This window comes from Pelecanus crispus, chromosome 2 (genome assembly GCF_030463565.1).
Source record: "Pelecanus crispus isolate bPelCri1 chromosome 2, bPelCri1.pri, whole genome shotgun sequence".
NCBI classification, from domain to species: domain Eukaryota; kingdom Metazoa; phylum Chordata; class Aves; order Pelecaniformes; family Pelecanidae; genus Pelecanus; species Pelecanus crispus.
In genome coordinates this window covers 120147436-120160155 of record NC_134644.1, presented here as the reverse complement: position 1 = coordinate 120160155, position 12720 = coordinate 120147436, and the positions used below count along the sequence as shown (strand labels likewise).

At 37.6% G+C, this 12720-nt stretch overlaps 1 protein-coding gene across 4 annotated transcripts in view; it reads right to left on the bottom strand.

The window, feature by feature from the left end:
• DLGAP1 (DLG associated protein 1) overlaps nucleotides 1-11648 on the bottom strand; it is a 151931-nt gene extending 140283 nt beyond the window's left edge. For 2 of the 4 annotated variants that reach the window (XM_075728316.1, XM_075728315.1), the window contains exon 1: nucleotides 10695-11648. In XM_075728316.1, the coding sequence (XP_075584431.1) occupies nucleotides 10695-11648 (954 nt within the window). Of the gene's footprint in view, nucleotides 1-2120; nucleotides 2172-10694 lie in introns of those variants that run through there. The other 2 variants (XM_075728318.1, XM_075728317.1) reach the window with 1 other exon arrangement.
• Nucleotides 11649-12720: the final 1072 nt, after the last annotated feature.

The following is a 12720-nucleotide window of genomic DNA, read 5'->3' as shown; positions in this document are numbered from 1 at the left end:
AAGGATTCTATAGTTAGGAAAAACATCCAGATATAGAGAACAGCCCAAAATATCAACCCAGATACAGTTCTCATTTCAGTTAACACATTGAGGAAGCCAGAGTGTTTGTACAAACTATCTTCCCCGCCTAGACAAAGCTGCAGTAGAAAAATGTAATGGATATTTGATTAAAAAGCTGTTTTCATGAAACAGTTTGCCCAGTTTTCTTGCAGATATTTAAAGCTGAGTGGTTTTTTTTCTTCTTTCTTTTTCCTTTTTTCTTTCTTTCTTTTTCCTTTTTTCTTTCTTTATTTTTCCTTTTTTTTTTCTTTTCAGTAAGGTTTCAGTATTTAAGAGAATATTAGAGAAAGAAATTTGGGTCCAGTTTCCCTTTATCTTATTTCAGTTTCACAAGAGTTGGAAACCCTGATTTCAGAAGTTGGAGTAGGAGAAAACAGTAAGACATCATGACAGTAAGACATCATGTAACTGGTAGAGAGCACTTGCAGGGTAAATAAATGCTTTGGAAGTAGCAGATTTTTGCTTTGGCTGTTAACAGTTGTAATACTTTTTATGAAAGGATCTCAGAACACTGTCTGTGTATTACTTCAGTAGGACAAACAACACTTAAAGCTCAGCATTTCCTTTCATTGTACCTATTTTGCTATTTAGAAAATACAGGCAGATAAAATAATGTCAACATTTTAACACTTCTGTGCCTACAGTCAAATACCTCAAGCAATACCTACTAAAAGAAGTGACCTGATTTTCAGAGTGCTTTCTTTGGTGCCTAAAAGGAATGGCTGTAACAGCTTATAGCAGACAATGCAATTTACTGTCACAGTAAAGTGTTTCATATCATGGGAAAAAAGTGAAACATAAAGCTTTCTCAAAACTACAAATCGCGAAAACAAAATCGATCACATTATTTCATGCATTCTGTTTCTATACATACCATACTAAACATTCGGTAGCGTGTTGCCTTCTGTTGATCTGGAAAAATGCTGGGAAAATTGTCTATGTGACCCTCCAGCTCTCTTATTTTTTTCAGTCAGGAGGTCTGCACGAATTTTCCCACAGGCTCTTACTTTGTTTGAATGGCCAATATTATGCCTTGCAAGGTCACATACTACAGTGCATGCAAGTGCACATGCTGCCTATCTGCTGCCTTAGAGGATTAATGGCATTAAGATTGACATACCTGAGATAAAGCTGTTTCATGCTTTTAAGAAAATCATATTATACAATTACATTGGCAACAACATTTTTTCAGTATCAGAATATCAAGCAGGAACATCACTTGTATGATTGTTTTTACTCTCATGAAAACAGGGGAATAGCTAAACTGAGATGTAACAATGAACGTCATTGTTTTTATTAAAATAGAACTATTATTATTCACACTATTGAAGTAATAGAGATCCTGGAAACATTTTATTCTGCAAATGATCTTTAAGATCACGTACAATTCTTTCTTTACAAGCCTAAAAATCAAAAGTGCACTTACACAAAAAGGGCAGTGAAACAGAACACCATTACTTCTTGAAAATACATAGAAAATATTCAGCAAAGGCCTCTGAGCCAGGCAACTTATTGAAACATAAGACTTTAGCATATGCCTAGAAATAAAATGTTTGTTACAAGTATGAAAGCTGACCCTGACTATAGTTTCTTTCTTCTGATTAAACAGCAGATATAAGATTCTTTTGTAAACAGAACAGACTATACAGATAACATACGCCACCAGCCAACATCTTACCTGGATTCAGCTTCATTTAGTGTATAGATTACCCGTCCTGATCTTTAACTAAATTTATGTTGTTCTGGAAGTGTTCACACTTTTGTCATTAGCCAGGCTGGACTGACTGGTCAACTTCTTGAATGCATTTTTTGATACAAAGGAACTGGATTTTTCTGATAGATAGATAGTCTAGGTCCCCAAATGAAGAAACTAAGCAAACAGGTATACTGGCCCCTCAGTTTTCAAACATTCATTTCAAAAGCCTGCACATAGTGGTATGTGAAATAAACCCAGCATGTAAGGACAAAGGTAAAGAAAACATTTTTTTATTCCATTTCTAAACGATAAAATTAGAATATATAATTTCCTTCTTTTTTGCCCAAAATTGTTATTAACTTACCTTACCAGATGAAATAGCAAACAGACTGTCTCTATAGCAAATTAAGTTCATTATTGATCTCTAGTTTGATTTGGTTTATTGCAGCTGGAATCATTAAAGCTTCTCCCTGTGCTTTGCCAAAGCAATGTGGATGACTATAGAAGTAAACACAAGGACTGGAAGGAGTGGCTAACCATCGCTTACAGCAGTAGACTTGTAACTTTAGCTTTCCATTAGTATGCAAATACTTAATGAAATGAAATCACACAACTGAAGAACAATGCTTAATGACTGCTCAGTGCAGATTTTCAAACCCATGCAATTTGGTTTTCTTAGCTGTTATTATGCCTCTTCTGCGTGCTGTTAAGGAAGTTTCAATTGCCATCTTCCACTTACTAAGCCTATTCCTAGCACTCATGAATATTGAATTAATCAGACCAATAAAGATGAATAGTATTTCATTCTATCAATGTGCATGTGTTAAGAATCATTGAAGTACGCAAAAAAAAAAAAAGGAAGCCTTAAAAGCTTGAAGAACAATATATGTTTAATAAGCCTCAAGAGTTTTCAGAAAGGCAGATAGGAAGGTTGCTTCTATTTAGGACAAACTTCATATGCTCAGTATCTGCAGCAACACTTGTTTTAGCTTGTTCTATTTCAGCAATCAGGTTCTACTATAAATTCATTTAATTTAGCTGACTTATCTCCATATTTTTTTACATGCAGAGCATTAACAGTCAACACAAGACCCTGTCCAAGACAGAACATCACTTCCTTAATCCTAGGTGCCCACACATTGCATCAAACCTGAACAAGCAGTGTGAAGAACTGCAGTCTTCCTTCACATAACAGTAGTTCGGAAAGTCTTCTGAAAGAGTATGAATCCTCACAGAGTAAGTAAATACAGAAAATTCTTCAAGCACTGCTCCCATTTATAATTTTCATTCATCAAAAGGTGCCTTGACCAGTAGCTTGTCAATTTGATTCACTTGCTGGTTTATGAAGAGGACTGTGTGTCTCCTACACAAAACCACCACATCTTGATTCCAGATAAATTTTCTCCTTCTTCTTTACAATAAAAATCCAACCAACCATGAAGATGGCCACGTGGATACAATGATTCCAGCCAAGGGCCTTGCAAGTTTGCCACCCCCAAACACATTCTGGAGAAAGGAAGCCAAGCAGCAACTACTGTTAGCTGAAGAAAACGTAACTGAAGGTCATACAGCAGGAGTCTCGGACAGGACCTCAAACTAAAACTGCTTCAGTGATACTCACGGATGATATTCTCTCCGTGGCAGAGGGCAGACATTTCTTCTTATCTTTCTCAATACCCTTGAAGCTTTCAGTGCAGTTGGCTATAATGAGATATGGCTCCCTGCCCAAGTAAGGATGACAGGATGACTGTTAACATGCATACCAATCCTTGAAAGGACACTTTCAATGACTAGCAATGGAGAAATGTTCTTTCACTTCTAGATACCTTCTTTCAGGGTGAATCAGTTCTCTCCCTAATCACTTCAGCACTTGCATACGGGGACTAGTTGGCATCAAATGACAATACTGTTAAATGAGATGTCATTTTACCTTTTTTTCACTGCACAGGACCACAAACCCACTATCCAGCAGCCAGCAGGAAACTGGCTTGTGGATGGAGAACATGTAGCTGAATCTGTATCCTTGGAAGAAAACACATGTGGTGGGGAGATCATTTTGAGAAACAGCCCTTATGCTGTTTCTGTTGGCTGACTGTAGCTGGATAATCTCTGGTGCTTTGCTAATGTTGTGTTCGCGCAGGCAGCAGCTGTAAGTAATGCAGTTAAGCTACCATCCCCAGCTGGCTCTTAGCTTCTGTCACATTTTAGTGTACGGTGGACAGGCTTCACTGAAACTTCCACAATGCTTTCTTTTGGCTTACAGCAATGAAATATACCTGACTAAGAAGCTTTCATTTGGCTCTAAGGAAACTTTCCCAGTTTCAGAACATCATAGTGTGTCTGCTCAGTGACTCCAAACTGTCACCTCTGCTCTACAGTAGTGTTCCACTGGATATGAAATCAAGGTCGTGGTCTTGACTCTTATCTGCTGGGAACTGAATTGCTAGAGACCAGGAAATCTCAAAGATTTCCTAACAAACTGATTAGCAGGTTGGGGTTATGTCAGTAAAGCAAAATTAGACACAAAATGATTTGCACAAAAGACTCTTAGAGACAATTCAAAGACCGTCTCTGGAAGCCCTGGCCCGTCAGAACTGTCACAGTGTGTTATCCAACTGCATGGCACATTGTTTAGTCTTTGGTGAGGGAAATACATGTCTATCAGAAGTCCAAACAAGACAGTCCATTGCACAGGCTCAGGGTAAGATGATGAAAGGACAAACAATATACAACAGATTCATGTTCTTGTTGCTTAATTCACTAGTGACAGAAGCTCAGCTGTGCAACAAGCACAGCACAAGAGCATCTGTAAGGCAGAACAGAAACCGTGGCCAGCTGCCCCCAGCTGAAACCACTCTTCTGGCACTGTAGTATTTCCCCACTCAAGATCTGTACAACAAATTCCATTTTTGAAACTAAAAAAACAGTAACTGGATGTAGGGGAAATATTCCTTATTACTTTGCACTATGAGGAAAACATATCACTGCTCAGTGTTTTTTTTCCCACCTACTTTTCATGTCTCCATAATAAAAGTTAAGGATTTCAAACTGATATGCAGACTGAAATGATCCTCTTTGCTGGACTTGATTTGCCTTGAAGACTTTTGGGTTAGGTTTTGTTTTTTTTTTTTACAGTGAAATTACTGAAAATAATGATTAGAACACTCCCAATATTTAAGGCTGCAGAAAGGAGTCGCATCCAGGACTGAGTCAAATCTTACCCACGAAGGAACCAAAATAGGTACCAAATGCCAGCTATTATGTGCAGCCATAATTTTCATAAACATTTCTGACATAACAGTATGTGTAACGTAGTGTCACCCAAGTATGTTGCTAAATCCTATATATGGTATGCCAGCAACACCAAACAGGGATCCATCCAGCTGCCAGAATTGTGTTCATTAATGGATGTGCTATTAGAATGCAGGGATGTTAACAGAATGAACCTACAGTAATTCAAGTTAATCTAGAAAAAATAAGACCAGTGCCAGTATATTCAATACTAAGAAGTTACAGAATGGTGATAAAACTAAAGGATAGAAAATTATTACCTAAGGAACATGGGCAGATAAAATGGCAGCTAAGTGTGAAGCACTGACATTGCTGTAGAACAGCTCTCTTAGTTCTTAGGTGGCCCCTATTACTGCATTACTCAGACACCAAAGGTCAGTCCAGGTTTTAATTAAATGAATGAGAACACAGCAGTTGTTAAGGTGAAATATGTGGCAAGATCATTCTCAGCAACTCAGCTGACAATTGCTTTTTTTAAGGTAAATTAAAGGACTTAAAAGATGAGGAGGACGGCTACACTGAAATACTCTCCTCATATTTGTCTTAATATAGCAAAGACATCTTGCATAGGTTTGCAGGTAGGCTAAATAACCAAAATGTAGATACAATAGAATTATTTGTTATTAATATATTTGTTGTAAATAAGCTATTTTGTGCTTTATTTCTATTTTTCAAGTGCCCACAGATTGCCTGACTTTACTCATTATTTATACTACCTATGTCCCAATTTTAAAACTGAAGTAAATTAGCTTTCTGTGAATATTTTTTCAGTTTTAATATTCTTAGATTTATTCTAAAATTCATGAATATTTAAGAATTCCCAAACGTTTTCATGATTATTCCATTACCTGGAAGCTGGCCTAGAGTACACTATAACGTTTGACATTTTATTTCACAGTTGTTCAAACTGTTTCACTAGCTTTACCAAGAAGTATGTTTCATATGAGCTTAGTAAAAAATTTGAAACTTATACCTCATATACTTTGTAGTTCTGACTGGAAAATTAAAGGGGAAACACTTCATTCATTTTCAATTTATAATGGAATAAGAGAAAAAAGGCAGGTCTTCACATATATGAAAAATGGAATATCGATATTAATGGATATTAAAATACAACTTATATATATACAAGGACATACTGAAAGATTAATTTGAATATGATAGTTGTGACAGAAATGCAAACACTACAAATGAGGAAAAAATAGACATTGGCTGAAAATACAGATAGACTTGCATAGATAAGCCCAGTATAATAGATCTAACATAACTTGCTGTGTCATAAGGATAAACACTTTGTAATTTAACATACCACATTAACAAATCGTATGACAGATACTGGTCCTTCTTAGCACCCTGACCTAGGGCGATGCCCTCTATTTGGCCATCCATGGACACAGGCAACAGAAAGGCTGGGATTGAGCAGTATCTCCTAAGAAACTGTGGAAGTGCCTTGTCCTGAGACTGGAAAACAAGTCACTTTACCTATGAGTTTCTTAACACTACACATTATATAGTAACGCACATTACAGACAACCTTCACACAGGAAGCTGAGCACAGTACGAACCAGAGCCCTTCGCCACCAGAAAATGCTTATTACACCCAGAAACTTGGCTTAGTATTTTTTTATAGTATTTCTCACAGTGTTCCACCAAAGGACAAGTGACACAACTGCATAACTCGGATGACTATCCTGTCATCCCCACCTACTGCACTTCAGTTTTCAGAAGTACAATTTCCATCCTCAGTATCTGACACAAATGACTTCAGTCTCATCAAATGGGATCAAAAGAAAACATATGACTGACCCACATAAGAAGAAAAGAGGAATAATACAAAAAATGTCATCCTTTGTATTTTTCTCCATCTCTTAACAAATGGACCAAGGACCATGGGAATAGTAATTACAGGGAACATTGAATAGCAAAACTATAATCAGAGACAAACTCTGCAGTGTATTTGATACTCTATTACCTTCAACAATCATGAATTCATAGAAGAGTGTAAAAAATATCTACCCTTGTGTTTAGACCCTATTGTTCACAGAAAAAGACTGCTGCTTACATTTCGTCTTTGATAGTTTTGCTAATTTTAATTTTTCCAGAGGAGAAAGTACCAGAGAAGTAGAGGCTGTCCACTGCTTTATAAATTATTCTCTCAAGGAGGGGAAACCATTTTGAAGAAGAATTTTCAGAAAACACGAACAGTTCCTTCTCACCTTCAAATTAGTGCAACTGTAAACCTGCAACAAATAAAAGCACTTTCCTGAAGTAAGAAGCAGCTCAAAACCAAGACCTTATCTTTCTACTATCCAGCTCCTCATTCTTGAAAGGAGAAATAGAGAGAAGAGAAAAATACAATTCCATTCCCAAAATGCAGGTGAGAGGAAAAGGTTTGCTTGACAGTCTTTAGACTAGTCTGGGAGCTAATATCTCTTTCTGAAGATGCACAGTGTTGAGCCAAGCCTCCCCTAGACATCCAAGGATGGACACTGCACCTCAACACCCAGCTGGAAGCAGAGCCTACTGGGGTAAAGAAAGACTGTGCAATGCAGGAGGACTCTGCACTCAATCCAAATTCCAAATTATGAGAAATAAACCCATCTGTAACGCGAACTACTGCCAACTCCTTCCACAGAACGCTTATGTGGAAAATATCACACCAAGTGAGATAATTGTTTGTTATTTCCATGTATTTACACCGAGAATTCATCCAGATCCAGATACTTTTGTGATAAAAGCCCTTACAAGCAAATGCGAAGTCAATGTGATCAGCAATCTCCTGATATACTCAGATCTATCAGGATAAAGAAAATTATCCTGAGTACCCTGAGTTGAAAAAAAGTCACTCCATTGAATTCAGATACTATCGCAAGAAGAGTTTGCATGAACAAAATATTGCCTCTTTCAAGGATCAGAGAGTTTATGTCCTGGACCATAAACAACAGCCTGAATTACAAGTGAGTTGATAAAAGCATCTATGTAACATTTAATGAGTTAAATAAAGCCACAAAAAAGCATCATAATAATGAAACTGAATTATCAGAGTTGTCCAGTATTGTCATGAATTTGCAGCTTTCAACGCATTTAGTGCATTCCTAATTGTTCTAACATAGGACACCAGCCTTTTGGTACAATGATGATAAGGTCACCAGGAAAATAACAGATATACAGAATACCTCTGCAGCCCACTAACAGAGTAATAGTCTGCTGCTGTTAATATATATTTATATTGCAGGACAGCCAAAAGGCCTCAATTAGATTCTGCGCTCCATTGTGCTGGGCACTGTGGAAGCACAAAAGGGAATGAAGTCCAAGCCCCAAAGGGCTTGTAGTGTAAAAAGATAAGTGATATAGTGAAGAGAAAGGCAATGGGATGGATTCAAAATAGACTGACTTTTTAATACCTATATCCATTTGTCATCCTTTCAAGCTGCCAAGAGAGAAGAATAATCCTGACCTGCTTCCTCAAATCTACCCTACTCTGTTTGAATATTATTTCCAAAGTTAATCAAAGCCTGGTTAAGATTTTCCTTTTTCTAAAAAACAATTTCAAACCAGTTATGTTTCCCTGGCTTTTACAAACAAGCATACAATTAGAAAAAATGAAACAAAATGAAATTACAACCAAAATGAAACTACCAGTGCGGATGGTAAATACAGTGAGAATTTAGCTATTCAAAGTGAGGATTTAGTTATTCTAATTCCTGCCCTTGACAATTGTTGGACGTATTTTCATACAGACACAGATAATGTCCTCTAATTCCACTTCAAGAGTCTATTCCTGTCAGTTAAACATTATCTAAAAGTCCCTATGGAGGTGTTCATTTAAAGCTGATGCTGGCACAGTTTTTTTGCTTTTTTCTAGCCATCTGGTCACATACTGAATTGTCAGCTATTTTATCTAAACCTGAGAGGAAGATTGAAGGAGCAAACAAAAACATCAACAAAAGAAATCTCAGGGTCCAAAGTAACCACAAAAATCAAGCCTAAAGTTACAATTTCTTCTCACTCACAAAATTCAGACAAAAGCGACTCAATAAAACCAAAACCCTCAAAAGGTTGCGACTGAGGCTATTTTGAAACCCCTTGCCCTCCCCAGTCCTTACACACAGCTGTAAACACACACACTGAGCATTCATATTGCCCCCTCTCCCCCCCACCCCAGTCTCCTAACAGTTAATAGAAAATACACAGATCCAATTCTTTACATTTAAAACTTAGAATCCCAGAGGCTGGAATTCAAAATTATTTTGCATGCCATTCAATAAAACCTTTTAAGATCAATTTTTAAATGCGGATGCCTCTGTCCTATGCTTTCTCTGCGTACTGACTTAAACAACAGAATGTGGAAGCTGACTGTCTCATTAAAGCACCCATATGACAAAACTCACTACAGTTTCTACACAAATAGACAAGAGTCCCACTACATTAAAATGAGACCAAATCATCTTAGCAAACCTCTTTTTTCCTCATGGTCTTCTCTCTTCTCTGCACAACGTTGTTCCATCTTACACACACACTTAGATGTGCCATAAGTGCTTCGTTTAAAGTGCATAAAAGCTATCCACAGCTCTCCTAAGAATGAAACAGTTTTAATATTTTCTGATCCATGTTCCTGCCACAAACATTCACTGGCAGTATGATAGCTCCCAGAACAGACATCTGATTCTTGACATTTAAAGATACAATACTGGTGAAAAATAGTGACGCTGTATTAACTGCAAACAGCTTGTGAGGGAGTAGGTGATGTACTCCTAAAATGTATAATCAGAACAAGCAATAATTTCAACCTTTTGATTTTTTATTTTTGACTCAAAGCCATGAGAAAGAGGAATAGCCAGATAAACAAATCTGGACACATTACAATAACTGTTTTATGAGAATTTATATTCTATGGCAAAAAGGAAAGTAGGTTGTTTTCCTGCTGGAGAAAGTATTAAGGTACCCCAAAGTTTCTCAAAAGGGTCTCAAAAGCTCTCATAATAAAATAAGCAGTAAATGAAGGCAAATCTTGAAATTACAGAAATCAAAGAATTTGTATCCTGGTAACATTCAGTTAATTGACATTGTAATGCTAAGTGCAAGCACTGCAGCATCAAATTCCCTATACCCCTACTGTGACTGCCTTATAAATTCAAAAAGTACACAGAAAGGTCTTATTTTTCCCACATGAGAAAATTAAGCCTGTTCCAACATGAACTGTTTCTTTGAAATATTGAATGCTGGCAAAAAAAAAAAAAAAGAAAAGAAAAGAAAAGAAAAGGAAAAGAAAAGAAAAGAAAAGAAAAGAAAAGAAAAGAAAAGAAAAGAAAAGAAAAGAAAAGAAAAGAAAAGAAAAGAAAAGAAAAGAAAAGAAAAAAGAAAAGAAAAAAAAAGAAGAAAAGAAAAGAAAAGAAAAGAAAAGAAAAGAAAAGAAAAGAAAAGAAAAGAAAAGAAAAGAAAAGAAAAGAAAAGAAAAGAAAAGAAAAGAAAAGAAAAGAAAAGAAAAGAAAAAGCAGATTTATTTTTAATTTCAGCAGCATTACCCCTTTTTTGGTGATCAGTGACCTCTCGGGAAAGTTGAAATACCAGAGCAAACCTCCATCCCCCACAAACACCTGAGACAAGGCAGAGCACAGTTAACAGCAATCAGTTCTCCACACTGTACCTGGAGGTACTGACACGACCGTTCCTGTTGACACGTCTCTGCCTTCACCACTGTCTGGTCCATGTTAACTGATGCTTTCTGGTAAACTTCACGGGCTCTGCTCACGGTTAATGTAGAGGACCAAGAGCTTTTCTTCATTAACTGGGAGTCCAAATTCACAGGCAGGTTTGCACAGGTAGAGCATTTGACATCATTATTGCTTCTGGATGACTTCACAGTATGTTCACTAATAGTGTTATAGGCTTCCATAAAGTATTGGGAAGAAGAACGATCAGGGCATCTTCCCATGGTCATGACCCCACTGGGACCATGATAAACGCAAACATCATTGTCCAAGTTGTCATCTGAACTCCACCATCCTGATGCATTGGATCTGGGCTTACCTTCTGATCGCCTTTCTTTACTCTTGCTGCGCTTCCCATACCTCATCGTCTGCGACTCCTCTGGGCTCGCTTTGCCCCCGTTGACGCTCCCCTTGGATGGTCCCTCCAGTGAATGGGACTTGGTAAAGAGCTTTTGGACAGAATGAACCAGATGCCGGATCCTCCCTGGGCTGTCACTGCGGTGCTCCATGGCAGTCCGTTTGTACTGCAAAGTGTGGTAGCCATCCCGATTCAGAGGCAGCTGCCGCTCAAACTGGTCCAAAAGGTTGGCAGGAATGCGGTTGGTCTTGTTGGCAGTTCCATGGGGAACCAAAGCACACTCGTCCTTGAGTTCGTGGTGGGAATTGTAATGCCTCCGGGGAAACGTGCTGCTGGCAATCTGATCGCTGTAGGGCACCATGCACTCTGCCTGAAAAGAGTTCCTTTGAGTGTAGTAAGGGTGGTCTGCAGGATGGGGGTCCACCGGGTTTAACAAATATGGCTTCCTGTCCGGGTGGTGTGGCAGACTGTCACACGCAGGGTCACAGGCAACCCCATGATGATGACTACGGCTGCTGGATAATCCCTTCATCGTTGATATAAAACAAGTCCCAAAGTCATCTAATACGTATGGCTATGCAACGGGCAGATCTCAGAGAAAGGCCTAAAAGAATGAAATAAAAAAGAATTCATAAGATATTCAAGCTAAGAGAAAAACCAGCATGTGCATGTTTAGCATTCAAAAATAATTGGAATAAACATTCTCTGACTCTTTTTATTGCTTAATCTTTCCCATGTCCAATGTAGTGATAAGGGATACCTAAATAATACACAAGAAAAATTATCTTGTTCCACCAGCTGGAAAAAAGATGCAAGGAAATTTTTCTGATATGAAATTCACTATTGTTCATGAATCCACAGCAAGATAAGTATAACCTCCTGTACTCTAAAACCTCAGTCTTGAAAACATCCATGGACAGGAGCCTCCCAGGAGGCCTTAATTGCTCATCTGCATGTTTTCAGGGCCAGATAAATGCATTAAAAAAGATCATGCCCTTAATGGAGCGCTTTCTGTGTTACTTTGGGCCAAATACAAAGTGTGGTGCAATTAATGGGGAACTTTGTCTTCAATGCACATCTGTTCATGATTCAAGTGCAGTTTTACTTGATCTCCATGTTGTCTGCCTAGACTGTAAGCATCTCAAGACAATATCAAAATATTATTTCTATAAGCTCTTTTCAAATTAAGTATAAAACAATAATGCATTACACTAACTGTCAAAATGAAGCCAAACCAACTGTTTAATAACCTATATATTTGGGTTGTTGTATTTACTGTTTACTCGCTCCTATTCACAAAAAAAAAAAAAAATCTTATTCTGATAATCCATGGCTTCGTTTAATTTTCCACAAATTTTCAGAGTACTAAGCAGTGTTTAAATATTCCTACCTACTCCTTCTACCATTAGCGGAATTGGTATAGCCAAAACTTGCACACTGCTCTAACAGTGTAAGACATTTCAGTACTTAATATCTGATTGCAGTTATTTGGCCCTGAAGTGACTCACAATGTTAGAGACTATTGATTACAACAAGTTGAAAGTGGAAATCTTCATCACAAGTGATATAATAACCACTCTGTTTGAGGCCGGATGTCCTCATTT